The sequence below is a fragment of the Pipistrellus hanaki genome (assembly GCF_964339955.1).
Source record: "Pipistrellus hanaki genome assembly, chromosome: 7".
NCBI lineage: Eukaryota > Metazoa > Chordata > Mammalia > Chiroptera > Vespertilionidae > Pipistrellus > Pipistrellus hanaki.
In genome coordinates, this window is record NC_140509.1 from 19,694,519 (window position 1) to 19,714,802 (window position 20,284).

The 20,284-nt window shown below is 42.6% G+C and overlaps 1 protein-coding gene across 1 annotated transcript in view; it reads right to left on the reverse strand.

Moving 5' to 3' along the window:
* Nucleotides 1–3,016: 3,016 nt before the first annotated feature.
* Nucleotides 3,017–20,284, reverse strand: part of CILK1 (ciliogenesis associated kinase 1) — a 30,725-nt gene continuing 13,457 nt past the window's right edge. The window contains exons 5-13 of the mRNA XM_084889453.1: nucleotides 18,303–18,435; nucleotides 17,404–17,575; nucleotides 14,585–14,752; nucleotides 13,220–13,540; nucleotides 11,671–11,861; nucleotides 11,408–11,556; nucleotides 10,419–10,547; nucleotides 8,054–8,176; nucleotides 3,017–6,826 (exon numbers count right to left, since the gene is read on the reverse strand). Coding sequence (XP_084745579.1) covers nucleotides 6,672–6,826; nucleotides 8,054–8,176; nucleotides 10,419–10,547; nucleotides 11,408–11,556; nucleotides 11,671–11,861; nucleotides 13,220–13,540; nucleotides 14,585–14,752; nucleotides 17,404–17,575; nucleotides 18,303–18,435 — 1,541 coding nt within the window. The 3' untranslated portion in view covers nucleotides 3,017–6,671. The remainder of the gene's footprint in view (nucleotides 6,827–8,053; nucleotides 8,177–10,418; nucleotides 10,548–11,407; nucleotides 11,557–11,670; nucleotides 11,862–13,219; nucleotides 13,541–14,584; nucleotides 14,753–17,403; nucleotides 17,576–18,302; nucleotides 18,436–20,284) is intronic.

The window sequence follows — 20,284 nt, forward strand, 5'->3', positions numbered from 1 at the left end:
GGAGGATTTCACCAATCGAAAAGGCGACGTTTAGCATGCTCACACCCATCTGCAAAGCATTCTGGACAATACAAAACTGCCCAAATTCAAGCCAGTTTTAACATGGATTTTAGCATTCTGAGAGATTAAATATGCTTGAAAGTGTTATTTAGATTTGAACTTTAATGAAGAATTTTTATTAGAGAACTTCTGGGTTAATAAAATCTCGTCCTAAGTGTAAAGTGAAAATTCTGGTCAGGTTTATATAGCCCGTGCTCCGCTTACTGTCTTGGATGTGAGGGCGATCTGGCTGCGACATCTGTCACCCCATTGATCGCCAGGGTTGATTCGGCTGATCTGGCTGGCTAGGCGGGTGTCCCCCTCCTCCCTCACCGATCCATGTGCGTCCCTCCCGAAGCTGCGCGCTCGGTCGAAGAGGACGACTTTCCCCCAAGAGGAGAGGACCGGTCTTCGGTCAAGGGTATACGAGTAGCTGCGCTCCCCTGCTAGAACCTCCAAACAAGCTCTCAAGGTCCATTTGTAGGAGAACGTAGGGTAGTCAAGCTTCCAAGACTCCAGACACATCCAAATGAGGCGCTGCACGTGGCAGTCTGCCTTTCTTTTCTAATTGCAATCAAAAATTATTTTTTTTTAAACAACCTTTTTGGTCTTATAGTACCAACTACAGTTAAAGATACATTACTACTGCTGTTTCACAAACTAATTTTTGTCGTTTGTAGATGTTTTTTATTATTGCCTTGAGAACCTATGGTAGGTTTACCTGAGAGAAGTGTGAAGAATAAATTGGGACAGTGCGAGTGTAAGGTGAAGGATGAGATGGGGAAGGGAGAAAGAGGGGAAAAAAAAATCTACAATGACCGCGACCCTCCCCACCACACACATTTCCTTTTCCACTTTCCTTGCCTATTTTTCATCACATTTATTATCATCATACATTTTATTTTGTTGCCTGTAGATTTAATAGGATGTAAATTCCACGAGGTTAGGAATTTCTAACATACTTTTGTATATCTTGCTCCTAGAATAATGCTGAACAGAGTGGAGATATTTACTGAAAGAATGAATGATGCCTTGGTTCCTAGCTCCATAAAGCCTGTTGAGGGAAACAATGAGCAGATTTGTCTTTCAATCCTTTGAGCCATCCCATTGGTAATGTCCACTAGACAGTTATACATATAAGCCAGTGATGACTCAGGGGGGAGGACTGGCATGGATCAAACTGGCAGCAAAAGGCTGAGCTTATCTAGAGGAAGCATGTAAAACAAGAAATAAAGCAAAGTGAGAATAGTCAGAAAAGTCACTTTCAAATATAAGTATGTTCAATTTCATCTTTCTAATTCTGACCTAACACAGATGACTCGCTCAAACATAGGTACGAAGCCCCATTTTCCAGCCCCACTGAAAGTGGTCATTCATTAAAAATATATATATATATATATATATATATATATATATATATATATATATATATACATATGTGTGTGTTTATATATGTTAGTGTTAGATATTACAAATATCTTCCTTTACCCTCTCCAAGTGATCATTTTTTTTTTAATTTCTTTATTGATTATGGTGTCACATAATTCTCCTCAGCAAGTGATCATTCTTGACCCATCTTTTCTAACCTACCTTTCTACACAGATTCACTTTAATTGAACTAGATAGCACAAGCATTATTTTAACTTTTTAAAATCTCATGTATCTTCATTCCCTTATATCTAATTGGTTGAACCGTATGACATTGTTGATACTTTACTATTTTTTTTCTAACCTACAAAAATGACAAGTTCCTATTCCAACCTAATAAAATAGGGGTCACATCATCCTAGCAATCTTGTTTACGTGAAGCAGTATCATTGGACTCTATTAATTGCACAGTCTTGTGGAGAAATAAAAAGTCCTGTTAAAATGATTCTGCCATTCTACAATATGTACCCTTAGGCCATTTTCTTCTTTGGAAGCTCTTGAAATCTTTTCTTCTTGGTGTCCACCTACCAACCAGATATATTTTCAGAGGTTCTGGGAAATCTTGTCTTTAAACCTTCACCCACCTACTCAGTGGTATGTAAAATTGCCTTAATAATTTTAAATTAAATTAGCTTTAAATCATAGTTTAAGAGAAGCTTGATATGTAAACACTCCAGGAAGAGGGAAACAAATTATTTAGCTACAAATGGCTAGAGTCAGACTAAATCCTACAGGAGGTTTTTGCCAAGGAAGAATGGCTGAAAGCTTGAATCTGCATGGCTCCTCAAGAGTCACTCTTGCCTAGAGGTTACACAAGTGCTGACGATTATACAGTCGGTCGGCGGTGTTCTGATCATGAGGAGCACGTTTAGGGATTCACCAACTCAAGTCTGATCGGTAAATCACATTCCTATAAAACTCCGTGGCAGATTCTAAGAAGGTTTGGGAAATGAATTTCCTGTGGAATGTTGTATACCACATGTGTCAAACACAAGGCCCGCGGGCCAAATCCAGCCCGCCAGGCCTTGCAATGTGGCCCGCACCGCGCTGTCATCACTGCACTCCGCTGTCAGTTTATGACATTGTCAGTTTATGACTGTTCAGTAAACCATTCGGCCCGCGATTTAGGCTGGATTTTAGATTTTGGCCCCTTCTCTGATTGAGTTCGACACCCCTATTGTATACAATTCATAAAGTTAGGATTTTCTTTTGGAGGTTTGTATTGTACACATGAGTGCACTGTGAAAGCTAAAAACATACAAGTCAGGTATTAACCATGATCGAATCAAAAGTTTTAGCCTATGCTTGTGGTTTTATTGTTGTTGTTGTTTTTTAATATCTTTAGTCACCAAACTTACTAAAAGCTAAAGCAAAAACAAACAAAAGCCCTCCACAATGCAGGATAACTTCACACTGCTGCTCTAAGTATATACTTCTAATGTACAAGTATTAAGAAAAGGTTTTAAAATATCAAGATGCCAGTTAGGAAAGATTAATATTATCTTTTGATGAAAGAAAGAACATGAAAAACAAAAATAGAACACTCAAATCAATTTTTCTTAAACCATAACTTTATTTGGAGCAGAATTTTATAAATGTAAAATTAACATTTTTAAAACACCTTAGGATGAACTATTCAAAAAGCAACATTTTTATTTCAGAGGGGCTTACATAAGTGGTTTTCTGTCCTCTTATCTTCTCATCATTATGAATATTTGCTTTATAAATAAATATATTTTTAATTACTCCCTTGTAATCAAATCAGATGATTAAAATTTCTGCCAGTGCCCATATCTGAGATCAGAAGACTATTTACTTATTCAGGTCATTTTAAATTCACTTTAGCACAGTGTCTATAAGAAACCAATAATACAGATGAATGTGATATCTGCCCCCAGTCTGTCTCCTTAAGGGTTTCTGTGAGAAGGTCCTCACAATAAATTATACAAAATACAGTACTTTGGTTGAAAATGTAAAAATAATTCTAGAAATTAACCACATATATTAAACAAACAAGTTGCTACAGTATGCTTTAAATGATATATAATTAGTAAGTCACATATATTGCTTTTGGTCATATACTGAGCTGAAACATACAGCCTACTTCCTTTTTCTCTCCTAAATGGCACAAACAATGGCTTGACGGAAGGGAAATGCTACTTCATGAGGAAATGCGGTGCCCATGAACTCCAGCAGTACTGTGATTTGTACTGGAAAACAGAAGTTCTTGACAAAATCTTGACCATTCTTGACAAGAATTGGCTTTTACATGTGTTGCCTTGATTGTACTCAGTCTTTGAGAACCCCAGAAGATGACATAGATATTATCTACATTAGTTAGTCCTTTCGGTGAAATGTGCCTTAAAACTTGTTTGAAAATCTATATTCTTCCTATTTAAACCATATCATACATGAGCTGGGGGAGGGCTTAGCAATGAATGAGATTTTTCTATGAAATGAACAATCACACCAGGTAACGTCTGTGCCCGGGCAGTTCACATGTGGACCCCTTGGCACACCTGTCACTGAACCTCTGGGCCCCAAATGAGAGCCATCCTGGAAAGCATTCTCACTGGAAACGAGGTATAGTCATGGAAGGTACAGTTAAACTCGGCGTGCCTCTTGGTGTCTTGCAGTACACTTTACAATTCAATTTTAAGTGAAAAATACATGCATGGGTAGCATTTATTTTCACTAAAAAAAAGTCACTATTTCCTTCTATCGTAAACAGCTTGCATAAACAATTTGTCCTTTACCCGCATTAGGGCAAGGGGGAGTATTTTATAGAAATTTGCTAGTTCTTTAGAGTTTACAGTTTTTTAAGTTTTCTCAACTGAACATAGTTTCTTGACTTTCATATGGATAAATATGTTTAGCTTCCCAAAGGAAGTTGTTTTCAGATAAATGAAAAGGAAGAAAAGGGAAATATTTCCTGAATGTGGACCCTACAAAAATATTATTTTTAAAATTTTTAATAATCCTCACCTGAGGATATTTTTCTATTGATTTTTAGAGAGAGTGGAAGGGGAGAGACAGAGAGAGACACACATCGATTGGTTGTCTCTCACACAGGGGATTGAGCCTGTAACCGAGGCACATGCCCTTGATAGAAATGGAACTCAGGACCCTTCACTCCAAGGCTCTATCCACTGAGCCAAACCAGCTAGGGCCCTACAGAAATGTTAGAAAAACCACTTTATAATGTGTATTAACCAAGTAAGTAGTTTTTCAATTAAAAAAAAATGTAATGACCTTAGCATAAGCTAGAGTTTCAAGAATATGGTATTCACAATCCATTTGCTCCTCTACAGGGTATTTACAATTTAAACCCAGCTTTCCAGCAAGCTGAGGGAGGTTACAGATTAACTTACTCTGTATACATAATACAGAAAGGGAAATAAATATTAACCTCAGCAAAGGACTCGTCTCTGAAAACACATTTTCTGTTGCTTTCAATCATGAGTTGAGGATATAATACAGAAATGAATTCAGGTTCAAGTTGTGCTTACACATACACATTTATTTTCTGAAGCTCTGCCGCCAGTTTGTTAACAGGAAAATATTACCTAGTAAGTCCACGTCCATTATGTGCTTTTCTCCCGGCCCTAGGATCATAGCGCTTGGTCAAGTATGTTTTTGAGCCAGATTCTCCAAAGCAGAAATTACTCCCGACTTCAGGTGAGCGCTCTTTGGGAGCCACGGAATAATTGGTTCAGGTCAGGCTACAACACAGTATTAACACACTGAAGTGGCAATTTCCCGCCTTATTAGGCCGAGCCATATCAAAGGGCCAATATTCATTTCAAAATGACTACAAAAATGACAATTTCATATGGTTCAGCTTGCTATCTCCTGGAACCTGGAACCACACGAGAGTACTTGAGCCCTGGGAGAATGAGTCCGTACACTATTGAGATTATACTGCATTCTCTGGAGGTGACCTTCCCTCTTGCCTGCCAGGCAACCACGAGTGGAGGCAAATGCGTCCTACAGAGATGGAGGAGAGTGGACCTCTTGTCTTTTTCTGTCTCCAAACTAGCTTTGTCATTTTCAAAATTGCTGTAAACATTCCTCTCAGTGGAACAGCCACTGCCAACCAATAGAGTTCTCACTGTTGGAAGAAACTACACAAGGGTTAAGAGTTCAAAGTTCAAATGTGGCACACTATGACACTAGCGTCACGGTAACTGTGGCTTCCTCTGCCGTCAATCTTTTCTGGTCCCCAAGGTGCCCTGAGAGTTTGTTTGTTGTGTGTTCCCAGCCAGGCCTGGGGAACTGAGCTGAATGCAGCATCCTCTCAATTATTATCATAAAAAAAATCTGCTGTGTCAAAACTTAGCTTCTTGGTCATGCATCTTGGCAGGGATCTCAGTTTAATTGACTGTATTCACCTGTATGTTGAGAATCTTGTGGTTACAAAAGCTTCCCTTTTGTGGTACTGATAGAATTTGATTTTTAAAATGGAAGAAATAGAAGGGAATGGCATAGCACAATAGAGCCTGGGTTCAAATTGTGGCTATCTCCAACCACAATAAAGGGTGTTGTAAAAATTTCAAGAAATATTTACTTAAGAGTTCTTTCAGGTGGGGAACAAACACCAAACCAAATGAATTAATTACATAACAGTACTTTCAGAAGGGCACAGCGGTCTCAAAAAATCAAACCAGTGACATTGAAAAGCAGAAGACCATTTTTCTAGTGCTGAAGTCAGTCCAAGGAAGCCTGAGGTACCCCGTGTACCACATTTAAAATGTAACCACTCCACAAATAATCCGCACGCGCTGAGTAAATAACCCTCTGTCATGTAGCTCGACATTGCACCCCTGTTGCAATACTGCATCAATATTATTACGTTTTTTTAAAAAATCTGTATAAAATATTATCTGGAACCCCAAAAGAAAATCAATTAATCTTTAAAAAGTTTGTTACAAAGTTGACTGTATAAAACACTAAAACATAATCCATATGTACAAAATGTTGCTGTTTAAGAAAATAATGGGACCCAGTATTAGAATAAAATAATTTTGTACAAATCAATATTTAAGAAAAAAAACTTTAAAAAAGAATATTGAAATGTCTCAGTTCAGAAGAACGACTACAAAGTGTGTGTTTGCTTTTACGCCATCCGAAAGTTTCCTGCAGGGAGAACACCAGTGGGCGGAGGGACAGGGTCCGGCTTTCCCCTACGGAAGGGATCCCGACTGTCATCGCCGAGAGGCGTACTTGGAAGCCCAGTCGGTCCGGCCGTGCACGGGCTGGGCAGCCGGAGGCCGTGGGATCAGCCCAGGAGTGCTCCTCGGCTGGGTGTGGAAGAAAGGCCGTCCAGGGTGAGGTCTCACAGCCTTCAAGGAAGAATAACCTGCAGTGAAAGAGGACAGTGAGCCTGGTAGGTAGAGCACCCATGCAAACAGGTGTAGATAAACGCATCTCAGTAACAAAAATTATGAGAAAAGGAGAATTCAAGAGGAGAACTTTGCCTCCTACTCATAGTCTTCCCTCCCTCCATTTAAGACAACCTAATTCTATAGCGTCAGGCCAAAAATACATATGTCAATCCGGACTCCTCTCTTCCTCTCAAATTCCACTTGTAATTTGTCAGCAAATCCTACTGGCTCTACCTTCCAAATATACCCAGAATCTGGCCCAACTCAAACACTAGCACCCCAGCTCGGGCCAGCACCATCCCTTGCCTGCCAATCAGTGTTGCTGCCTCCAATCGTGCTCTTCCCGTTCAGTCTAGTGACAGCTAGCTTTTAAGTGAGCGTGAAAGATGCATGTCAAATCACCTCACTCCTCTGCTCAGAACCTTTCAGTGGCTCCCATGACAAAATGCACATGGTAGCTGCAGGGCCTCATAGCATGGGGTGTCTTCTCACCTCTCTGACCCCCTCTCTTCTTCCTACCCCCCTCCTCTCACTCATGCCATCCTGTACTCTGTCTCCTTGGTATTCACTGAATATGCCAAGGCCTGTCCTGTCTCAAAGCCCACACACCTGTGCCAAACCAGTGTGGCTCAGTGGTTGAGCGTCAACCTATGAACAAGAAGGTCACAGTTTGATTCCTGGTCAGGGCACATGCCCAGGTTGCAGGCTAGATCCTCAGTGTAGGACTTGTAGGAGGCAGCCAATCAGTGAGTCTCATCATTGATGTTTCTCTCTCCCTCTCCCTTCCTCTCTGAAATCAATTTAAAAAATATGTATTTTTTAAAAAGCCCACACACCTCAGAATCCCATATGTGAAACAGTCTCAGCTATTTTGTCCGCTTGCTCACTCACCTCCTTCATACCTCCTTTGCAATGAGGTCTTATTTGATTACCCTATCTAAAATTGCAATCTGCACCCCACCCTCCAACTCCCACATTCTCTACTTCCTGCCTGCTCTATTTTCTCCTCAAAAGTTACAAGCATCTTATCTGGTCCTCTTATTGTCTATAGAGTATAAGTCCACGAGGACAGGGAGTTCTGTCTGTCTCCTTCACTTGGGATCTTAGACCTACAACATGCCTGTCCATGTCTGCAGTGACAAAGCCATTGTTCAATAACTATTTGTTGAATCAATTCATGAATAATCCACAATGGAACTTACCAGGGGAAGGGTCTGGAATAGGTGCCAAGTGTACCCTCTGCACAGCAGAACCAACTTCTTTTTTCAGAAAGGAAGGGATATAGTTTCCAGTCAGTCCACTAGAACTTGTAGAGCCGGAACCAACTGATTTGCAAAACAAAAGTTCATTAATACAAAGTCATGTGTACATGACAGGGTTAAAGGGAAGTAGTACAGAACAATAAGGAATTAGGTTTTTATTTTTGGAGGGGGAAGAATTATGATAAAAACATATTCTGATCAGAGCATTCCAGCACACCACACTGTCAGAAAGGTGGGGTTAAGGGGAGGTTATGCTCCTGTAGCCCACCCCCAAATGGAGGATAGTTGGTTTGTACGAGAAAAGGGAAATTTGGAATTTTCTTTCTCTTAGTATAATCAGTTTGGCCTGTTCTGAAACAGCTTTTTCCACTGCATAATAATATAAAACAGTTATCATTGCATGTCAGTATATGCAAATTCTACAATTCGGCTACACCATAATACATTTGACTACTCTTTTATTCATCAATACATGGGTTATGTTAATTATTTAGCTATTATAAGTAGTTATATATTAAGTATTCTTGTCTGTAATCAGAACAATTAACCATTATTAAAATATATTAAATACATTCACATATGATGCCATTTCCATCTTTAGAATGCTTTAAGGGCCAGAACTATAGCTACTCATCTTAGTATTCTAGGATGTTAGTGGAATGCCTGACATAGCAAGTAATCAATATATATTGGATGGGGGAATGAATATCTATAAGTCTTACTATGAAGGCATAAACCTATATATGGAACGATGAAGAATGTTATTATGGCCGTTGTACAATGGAAGTCCTAGCCATTAAGGAAAGAGTTACTGGGTAGTAGAACTGCTCTATGTCTTCCCAACACACAGAGCATCCTTGCTCGGAGAAGGGCAGGAACCATGGTCGGAATGCCTGTCTGGGGAGCTGTGTTGGTCAGCTGGAGCAGATTTTGCATTTTTGGTGAATAGACAGATATGAAGAAAAAGGAGAAGAAAACTTGGATAGATAGTCACAAAAGGGAAAAAATGTAGTCAATAAACGCAAGATGCTCAACCTCATTATTGAACAGGACATGCAAATGTAAGCCACAATAAATGCTATTTCACACCCATCACATTAGCACAAATTTTAGTCCAGACAGTACCAAGTGGCATCAAGGATGCAGCACAACTCCCACACCCTGCTGGAGAGCAATCTGGAAATATCTGCAGAGTCGAAGATGAGCACACTCTTTAACCTCGCATGTTCACGGCACACCCAGGGAAACCCCACACAGGTGCACAGCAAGACCCAATTCAGCACACTTTCTAACAGCAAAAACCATACACAACTCACATGTTCATCAAGAAGAGAAGGGATAAGTAAATATGGTCTAGTAGAAGTAATAAATGATGGTATTGTATGGTTATATATATTATATATATAATATGACATATAACATACATTCATTCTATATATGTGTAATTGCCACATACATAATATAATTATTAAAATGAGTGAATTGGAGATCCAGGATGATGGGCATATGAATTTTAAAACACACAAAACCATACTATGTGTTCCATGTATAGATATGTTTAAAAGCATAGAAATAGTAAATACCCAAATCAGGCAGGTGTAGGGTAAGAGAAAGACAGAGGGAGAGGGAGGAAAGGCCTAGACATGGGCTTATCATCTATTAGCCAAGTTTGACTTTGTAAGCCCGCAGCGGGTATGTGGGTGTTGATATATTATTTGTATTCCTTGAAATAAATGCCCATGTAATGGATAAAGGCAGGAGAAGTGAAGCCCAGATGTGTCCTTGGAATGAGGAGGGGGAGCAGCACAGAGCAGGGCTGCCGTGTGAGGGACCGCCATGTGGGAAACTGGCCGGCTGGGAACAGGGTTAGTCAGCCTGCACAGCTTAGAAAAAGTCATTTTCTTATTTACGAAGAGTGGATGGGCCTCCCAAACTGTCCTTCAACAGGAAGTCTCGATGGCCTGGCAGGGGCTGGGTAATCAAGCAGAGGGGACAAGCTGGAGCTGACTTCTGAGGTCATGCACCTTAGAGGGTCAGACTCTGTCAAGTTTTTTACTGTTTTTCCCAGGAGCCAAGAACAACTATGCTTTTCTCACCAGATACTCCTGGAGGTAGAGCCGTGGAGCAGGCTGAGTCCCCAGGGCATGCTGCTGAGAGAGAGGAGCACAGGCCAGAAAAGAGGCCAGGGGTTGGTGTAGCAGAAAGGCCCCGTGGTCCCACAATGGGTACCCTCGTCTCCGTTCCCACTCTGCCACACCCAGAGAATTTGCTTCTCGCCATTTAGGAGTCAATAACTATTACTCACCCGAATTTATCTTGCTGATTACTGACACTGTCCCTGAAGACTTCCCTGACAAACCGGAACTAGACCACGGGTTCGATGGAATGTAGTCCTTGCCTGGAGTCGGGAGGATGCCATTCCTTATATTTATGCCTAACAGGGGAGAAATGTGTTTTAAAGGCAAAATATGCACCAGACTTCAGAGATAAAACTAATGCAGAACTCAGTTTGTCTGAAAGTTTCTATGGCTCAAAAATCTAAGCAAAAATTGACTGTGAAAACGAAAGACGCTGTCTTTGGGTTGAGTATGTTGCCTCCCTGGCACATGGCCTGAGAGAAGTGTCTGAAACTTCTACTACCAACCGCTCTGTCCCATGGCCTATGTTTTGATGCCCTCTGGTGCTGTCCTGGGCTTTAGTGCTCCTGGACATTCCTACTTGTCCCCTTCACAGACCACGCCTTTCTGTCATCTAAGTTCCTCTCCACCCCCCTCCAAAGTCCCAACCTCTGTAGCTCTTCCTCCTCTTTCTGCCTCTGTCTCCCAAGTTCCATCTTCTTACCTGACCTAGACCACTTCACCATCCCATGCTGATGGCTCCAGTCTGTATCAACAGCCCTCACCGACTCCCTAATGTCCAAGGTTGCCTTGACCTTAACCTCAAGCCAAACCACTTTCCCTCTAGATGCCTTCAACCCCACTTGAGTCAGGCACCGCAGGTTTCGGGGAGGTGGGATGTTGGGGGGAAGAGAGATCTCAGGCATGCTGCCTGGCTCTTATCAGTTCCTCCCTCCCTGGGGGCTGGGCCCAGTATCCGCTACCAAATTTCTTATCTTAGGCAACTATAAAAACTAAAAATATGAGGCCTGAGCTCCAGCAAATATTTTTACGATGTTCCCAACAGTTGTGAAGAGAAGCCCCAAGTGCCCTCCAAAACAGAATCTCTGTGAACATGGGATTCCAGGGAAATGGTTTCTTTATTGATGGTCAGAGAAAAGGGAATTGCTTCTATTACCCGGCAGGTATCGGGAGTGCTTCAAGTAGTGCTGCTTGGCCGAGGATCTCAGGGTCGGCGTGTCTCGCCTCTGATACGAAGTCTGGGTGGGGGCGCTGTTTCCCGTCCCCATGGGCTCAGAGGGCTTCAGGTCCAAAACACTCTCAAATCTGAATCGAGAGAACATGGCTCAGGTCATGCTCGAGAGGAAGCATCGTCAGGTGGGTAAAGGGCCCTCCCAAGTCCCAGATCCAGTCCGTCCACAGACAGAAGCGCACACTTGCCTGCAGAGAGTCTCGTCGCTCTGTCTCTTCTTGTTTTTCAGGTCTATCCTGGTGAGGGATGGACTGAACTCCAAGTCATCCAAGTCAGCCCAGTCATCGGAATCCTTTGTTGACCAGGAAACAAGACCCCACCTTCTCCTACTCTTTGGCTTGATCTCACCGTTCTTGTGCTCCAGCCCAGCGAGGATTTTCTGTGTTCACAAGGAGAGGGGTGGGGAAGCGATACTTGGCATTAATAGAGCTCACCCAGGGATATTCCCCATCCCAAACTTTCTTGGTCATTAAAAGGAGGATCCTGGGGCATAGCATTCCCTAATATGCACTGCTCATCGGAAAGGGCAACCGAGGCGGCGCATACCCAGACTCTTGTCTCTCGTCTACCCTTCACAGATGACATCGGTGTTCATCCTATGGAGACACGAGTCGTATGGGAAAAGGACTTTAAAAAAGAAATTTAAGGAACTTCTCCCATAGTAGGAAGATGGCTGGATTCTCATTCAGGCCTCGTCTCGAACAGTTAACGTGATTTATAGTGTTATAAATAAAGATGTAAGAATATAGTGTTATCATTTGATTAAATCTAACACCTGTTGATTCCTTTTGACCCCCAGCCCAAGAGAAGAAGAAAGATCTGGGCTCAGTTAACAGCCCAGAGCCATTGGTGGGATTCATGGGAATAACAACCTAAAAATATTCATATGGCACTTGGTGACTTTCAAAACACCTGCACAGTCCATCCAGCTTGGCTCAATGGTTTAGCATTGACCTATTAACCAGGAGGTCATGATTCGATTCCCGATCAGGGCACATGACCAGGTTTTGGGCACAATCCCCAGTGTGGGGTATGCAGGAGGCAGCTGATCAATGATTCCCTCTCATCACTGATGTTTTCATCTCTCTCTCCTTCTCCCTTCCTCTCTGAAATCAATAAAAATATATTTTTTAAAAACCCAAAACAAAACAAAAAACAGGTGTACAAGCATCAGGAACTTTGATCCTCATGAACAGCCTTGTCAGATGGGCAAGACAGATGTAATGATTTTCTGTTACAGATGAGGAAACTGAGTCCACAGGGATCAGCATCAATAACTAATACTTATTAAGTTCTTCCTAGGTGCCAGGTATTAGTTTAAATTCTTTCAAGCATCAACTCATTTAGTGCTCAAAAGAATTCTGTCAGGCAGGTGTTATTATTTCTATTTACAGAGAGGAAACGAGGAGCAGAGAGCCTGAGTCATGTGCACAGGGCCATCGAGCTGTGAAATAGGAGAGACGGGACTTGAGACCTTGGCAATCTGGTGGCAGCATCCAGCACTCACCCACCACAGTGCCATGATTATCAGGCAGAGCCAGAATTTGAACTTGGCCCTTTAACACTACGGCCAAAGCTCTTTTCACATGTCCATGATATTACAAAGATAAATTCATTACAGTTAGACTCTAATCTAATCTATATGCTGAAAAGGAAAACAGGCCACACAGTAAGTGAGGTACTAGTAGAAGAAGAACAGACCAGACAGGGGGCTCACTAGCGAATTTTGCTGCTTACCGCTGGAGGATTCTTGACGTGGAGGGATGGGAAGAGTAAGGGGTTTGACTTGTCCTCCGGCAAGTGGCTCGGGTGATCTGTCCTGGGCGCCTCTGCTTTGTAGGGGTACATGAGATGCTGAGGGGGCTGGCTGGCTTGATGCTGTCTCGAAGAAATCCTCGTGTGTGGCTTGGTCGGGGGCTGGGCAGGAGGGACTGGCTTCATGTGAGGCGGTAGGCCTGCCTTTTCCAGGATGTCCTTCTGTGGTTTTCCGGAATCCTGAAGGCTCTGTATGGTGCTGCCCAGGGGATGCCTAATGTGGAAGTAAGGATATCGGAGCGCCTGGAATGACACATATGGCTGCTTCAGGAGAAAAGTCTAGTGGGCAGGTTAGCACCATCAACTCACAGGGCTACATTCCACTGACCAGTTTACTGCAGTTTCTTAGCCCAAACCAACTACAGGGTGGGGCAAAAGCAGGTGTATAGTTGTTTGCATGGAAAATAATATAATAATTAATAAATAAATACAAAAGAATAAATCTGTATTTTTTGTACTCACAAACCTGCTTGCCAGCACCTTGAATCTGTAACACCCCTTGTGATTTTTCTTATCTGAAGTATTATCGAATGTATGAACATAAAATTACCTCACTAAAGCAGCCAGTTACACTGCTATGACCTTTGCTACTTCTGAAAAGTATTCTGGCTCAACACAGCTCATAGCTTTGTAACTTATTATTTGCTATATGTCTTAAATATAATACTTCACTTTTCTAAGCCCATTTCCTCATTCCAAAGAAACTATGTTGTTTAAACCTTGACTATTTTAACTTTATAAGTTTCAAACTATTTTAAGTTCTTATATATAACTAGAGGCCCGGTACATGAAATTCATTTGGGGGAGAGGGTCCCTCAGCCTAGCCTGCACCCTCTCTAATCCGGGACCCCTTGAGTGATGTCCTGTGGGGTCAGCCCTAAACCAGCAGTCGGACATCCCTCTCGCAATCTGGGACCGCTGGCTCCTAACCGCTCCTGCCCTCCTGATTGCCCCTAACCTCCTCTGCCTGCCAGCCTGATTACCCTAACTGCTCCCCTGCTGGCCTGATCGCCCCTAACTGCTCCACTGCCAGTCTGATTGCCTCTAACCACCTCTGCCTCGGTCTCTGCCTCTGAGGCTTTGTCTGGAAGGACATTTGGAAGGTCATTTGGTCTGATTAGCATATTATGCTTTTATTAGTATAAATACACCAACAGTGGTATTCTATACTTTTTTTTTTTTTTTTTTTTACCATATTAAGTACTTCCTATGAGATTATAGGACTTATTCAGAGTTAGATATGAACTTCATAAGAAATGCATCACACAAAAGAAGATGGAAGAAAACCTGACTAGCTGTTGGCCGTTTCTTGGGATCCCACTGAAGCAGGTCTCTGAGGAGCTGAATTGCTTCGCTGCTAGCGTTGGGAATCAGGGTCTTCAAGTTATTGGGGACGCACTGGGGCCAGTGGAAGTTCATAGCACTTGAAAGTTGGTAGCCTTCCGGCCAGTCGGTCTGAAAAAAGGAAAGATAGAAAATCTTGTTCAGCCACTCTCTGTGACAGGAGTGCATATCCTGGCATGTGCTTACAACGGAAAGGCATTCATGTCATGACCACGTCCATATCCATTCTGGTGGCACCATGATGACTGACACACAGGAGGATTCTAACGGGGAGACCAGAAAGTACGTGAAGTCTGAGAAAGCGTAGAAAAAGACACTGGTTTTGCTACCAACCTGCTTTATAACCTTAACACAAGAGAGCACCTCTCTTAAGATTTGGAGGTTGAACCAAATTAGTATTTTCCCAATTGTGATCCACGAGACAGAGGATTTAGAAACTGCTACCGTAGTGAGATATTTTTTGGGGGTGGGGGAATAAAACAAAACACCTGTCCCCAGTTAAATAAATTTATCAAAACCTACATGTCCCCATCTTGATGAAGTCCAGCGGTAAAGAAAGCAATCCCACGCAATCTCAAGTTCCCCACTTTTTCACCCATGATACCCATGACTAAATGCTGAAGTGGCCGAAACCGGTTTGGCTCAGCCTAAACCGGTTTGGCTCAGTGGATAGAGCGTCGGCTTGGGGACTGAAGAGTCCTGGGTTCGATTCCGGTCAAGGGCATGTACCTTGGTTGCGGGCACATCCCCGGTGGGGGGTGTGCAGGAGGCAGCTGATCAATGATTCTGTCTCATCAATGTTTCTAGCTCTCTATCCCTCTCTCTTCCACTCTGTAAAAAATCAATAAAATATATTTTTTTTTAAAAAGAAAGAAACACAAATAAACACAAGATAAATCCTTGACCTGGATGAGTGTAACGCCCAGGAAACAGATATGGACACAGATGATTATAATAATAACACAGACCACAGTGGAAGGCGGAGAGGAGAAACAGTGAGGAGAAAGATTGCGGGGACTTAGAAAAACAGCGGATGGGGTCACGGGCGACACTTCAGTTGGGCAGAGTGTGCATATGCAGAGCACTATAGTGAGGAGATTCGGGGTGCATGGTGTGGGGGTACAGGTATGAGGTGGGGAAAGAGAATGACAGTTAAGGTGATAGGAGCCAGCAGCAAATATTTTTAGAAGCAGACGCCAGTACCAGAGCTGTTCTTCAAGAAGGTGAACTGGCTACAGACTGAAAGATTAGCTGGAAGGAAAAAGACCTGAAGGCAGAACGATTGATACCCTCATTCAGGGATGGCGAGCATGGCCCAGTCTGTAATGGGGCCAGTGGACTCCAAGGATGAGAGCTGCCTGAGACTGTGCAGCAACAGTCAACAGGATGTAAGAACCCACTACTTAGGTGAGGGGATGGGGTGTAAGGGAGAGAGAGAGAGTAAAATGGACATTCAGCCCCAAGGCTGGGGCTCTGGGACTATGATGGGACCACAGACAAAAATGGAGAATGAAAGCAAGAAGCCAGTGGGGGTAAATGAAAAACAATCTGGTGCACCTTAAATCTATACAGCACTGTGTCCATTGTATCTCAGTAAAATGGAAAGAAAAAATTGCAGTATGTTTGTGTTCTTTGGAAGAAGTTTAAAAAAGCAAACTGGCCAAAACCGGTTTGGCTCAGTGGATAGAGTGTCGGCCTGTGGACTCAAGGGTATCGGGTTTGATTCCGGTAAAGGGCATGTACCTTGGTTGCAGGACATCCCCAGTGGGGGTGTGTGCAGGAGGCAGCTGGTTGATGTTTCTCTCTCATCAATATTTCTAGCTCTCTATTCCTCTCTGTTAAAAAAATCAATAAAATATATTTTAAAAAATAAATAAATAAATAAAAATTAAAAAGCAAGCTGTCAGATGTGTTGAGTCCGAGGTGATGGGGAGGGTGTCAGGAGACCTCTCACAGAGAGATGTAACTATGTGAATGGAGTTACAAAGGGAGGTGAGGGCTACAGATTGCCTTTAGGAGACTTCTGAATAGCTCCTAAGTGCTTGGCCATGAGAACAGAGAAAGGCTACAAGGGAGGTGCGGTGCCCTGGAGAGGAGAGGAGAGGGAGACAGGACAAATGTCTTCTACTTAAGAGCAGAAGGTATGCACTAGCTGGTTTGGCTCAGTGTATTGAGCATTGGCCTGCGGACTGAGAGGTCTGATTCTGGTCAAGGGTATATGCTGGGGTTGTGGGCTCCAGCCCCAGTAGGGGGCATGCAGGAGGCAGCTGATCAATGATTCTCTTTCATCATGGATGTTTCTCTCTCTCTCTCCCTCCCTTCCTCTCTGAAATCAATAAAAATGGAATCTCAGAGGGAAGGCAGGGGCGGGTGTGTGGGTAGAAAGTTATCAACCAAGGACCTTATACTAGTATGCATTTATGCATGGCCCATGGATACAGACAATGGGGCGGTGAGGTCCTGGGGCGGGGGTGAGGTGGGGGGCAAGGGAGAGCGGGGGGAGCCTGGAGGGGGTCAATGAGGGGAAAAAGGAGACATATGTAATATGTTCAACAATAAAGAATTATTTTTTAAAAATAATTTAAAAATTGAAATGAATAAAAAGAGAAAGTAGAAGGAGGGAGCCAGGGCCAGGTCTGAGAGGTGGGCATGTCTGAGGGCATGGGCGTGTATGGAAGATTGCTGAGGCCAAAAGAAAGATTCCAGAAGGAGCAGATAGTCATGGCTCAGCGGAGGCCAGGGAGCCTGGGGAGCCGGCTTACCTTTTTCGGGGTCCCCAGGACTTGGCAAATTTTGAAGATTGTGTCGATCTCACTGGCCCCGGGGAAGAGGGGCCTGAGGGTGTACACCTCGGCCATGATGCAGCCCACAGCCCAGATGTCAATGGGGGAGCTGTAGTTGGTGGACCTCAGGAGCACTTCGGGGGCCCTGTACCTGGAGGGACAAAGGGGCACTGCCTGTTACTGCCTCCACTGGTTGGAGCAAGTTAAGTACATCATCAGCGAGCAGTGAGAGGGCTTCCACATTCCCGTTATCTGTGTGGCTCAGGGTGGTACATGCAGGCGTGGAGATTAGCAGCTGATTGTGGCTGCTGTAGAGAGCAATGCCTTAGGGTCATTTCTATTGTGCATGTCACTACAGGACTCCTCTCTGCAGCCTCTTTGGGAAATGCAGAGTGAGAATAAAAGCGAGGAAGAGAGAGAGAAGGGAAGGGAAGGGAAAGAGAAGGGAGGAAGGGGAGGGAAGGGGAGAAATGGAGAAGGGAGGAAAGGGGAGAGAATGTAAAACATTGTCTGTAGGCTACTTCTTGCTCATGGCCAACTACTTAAAGCAAATTCTTAGGGTCTGGAAGTTTTAATGATAGCGGTTATTCAGATAGGTCTTTGGAGAATCTTTTACACGACTCTTTTGTAAATGGTCTTTAAGAAGGTCTATAAAATATGATTCATATTACGGAGAAGCATAATGGATTTCCTTTAAAAATTATTTACAGCACAAGCTTTTAACCCTTGCACAATGCCAACATATTTACCCATATGTTTTAAACTGCACTGTTTCTCCTAGTGAAAAGTTGATGTTTGGGACATGAGTAGCACCCTCAGTATGATGACATATTTTTAAAGAAATGTAAACAAATACTTTTGAAGAAAATGGCATTCACCATCTGGTAGATACGTAATCTGTGTAGGGAGGTCTGGATCGGATTTCCCGGGCCAATCCAAAGTCTGCGATTTTCACCAGATCTGGTCCCATGCAGAGCAGATTCTCAGGCTTTAAGTCCCGATGGAAGAAGCCTGAGAGAAAACAGAGAAGGATTCCAAATGCAAGCTGGCCTCTGTGTATACTCTTCCCAGCTGAATCGCTCTTTTCATAACTGCCATAATTTGAATTATAATTCAGGTATGACACTGGAGGCTCTATACATCCATCCCACTGATAGAGTCCTTCAGACCTCTCAAAGGACTTCATTCATTTCCCTTTGATGAATTCAAGACGTAAAATTATTCCTAAATTGATCATCAATCATACTTTTTTTTCCAAGAGAGAAAACTTATTCAAAATCATCAAAAAACTTTATGTATGCAATTTATACTTCTATAAATCTGACAAGAACGAGACATAAAAAAAAAATCTTCAAGGAGTTCTTCCCTAGTTTCTGTATCCGATTCTCATTTTATTCCTTGTTTTCTTATTTTTAAAAAAGCCTTAATAGCTGCATAATATCATTATTTGGATAAATTATCTCTGGCACACCAGTTCTTCTATTTGAGCATTTAAGCTGTCTTTTCATTTTTCACTATTATAAATAAAATTTGAATATAAAAAAATAAAAATAAATAAGTAAAATATCAAAACTCAATTATGGACTGAGATAACTTTGCAAAAAGAAATTGTCATTCAAGGAAACTGTCATTTCAAAAGATGAGTCTTACTAAGAGTTTATACCACAAGCAGAAACACAATTACAATTTTTTTTTTCAAGAAACAAGGGATTTATGAATAGGACTTACACATTGCTGAGATTCTGTTGTCACAGATGTTTAAATATTAAATACTACTTTGCCTAATGAAGAAGTACAAGTGCAGTTCATATCTTGAAAGGCAAAGCTAACTGATCAAATGGGAAGCCGGCCTCAGCTTTAGCAAAGCCTTGGGGGTACATGCAGCAGACACTCTACATGCCAACCTTCCAGGCGCACTCAGACACCACTGATCAGCAGTATATGCCTCTGAAAACCCAGAACCCCCCACTTACAGAGAGCATTGCTGACAGACATCTTAATCTCAAACTCCTAACATTGTACCAACATATACCTAATGGCCTTCCTTAAGTTTCCTAACCAAATTAAGAGTAAATTAAACCTAAATTGTAGGAAGAACCAAACTTGAGGCTGATTCAAATTCAAACAGTAATTCAGTGTTGGTCAAAAATGGCCTTTAAGATGAAAGAAAGGATTTCAGATGTGGGCAAATTTGGATGGTTTCTGCTCAGCCTAATTAAATAAAGATGATCAGCGCCCACCAGAGTGGGCGAGGCCTGTTCTGAGCCTGAGTCACTGTGTTTGGACCCTCTGTTCCTCAGAGCACCATCCAGCTCTCAGAAGGCCTGACAGCATGCTTCCATCTTGGAATTGACTTAAGAACGTGAAAATGCATAAGCAGTTATTAGAGAGTGACCTTTTATCAGTGCATCTAAGATGACTCCCGTGACCCCTGAAGATATATGAACCATGAGACCATGGTCTCTCTTCCTAAAAACTCAGAGAATTAGCCAAAACCAGTTTGGCTCAGTGGATAGAGCGTCGGCCTGTGGACTGAAAGGTCCCAGGTTCGATTCAGGTCAAGGGCATGTACCTTGGTTGCGGGCACATCCCCAGTAGGGGGTGTGCAAGAGGCATCTGATGATTCTCTCTCATGGATGTTTCTAACTCTCTATCCCTCTCTCTTCCTCTCTGTAAAAAATCAATTAAAAAATATAAAAATAAAATAAAATATATATATTAAAAAACAAAGCAAAACTCAGAAAATTAAAATCACACCAATGAGCTCTGGCCAGCATGCTCACTGGTTAGAGCATAAGCTCATGCACTGAAGGGTCAAGGGTTCGATTCCCGCCCAAGTGGGGGGCGCATGTGGGAGGTA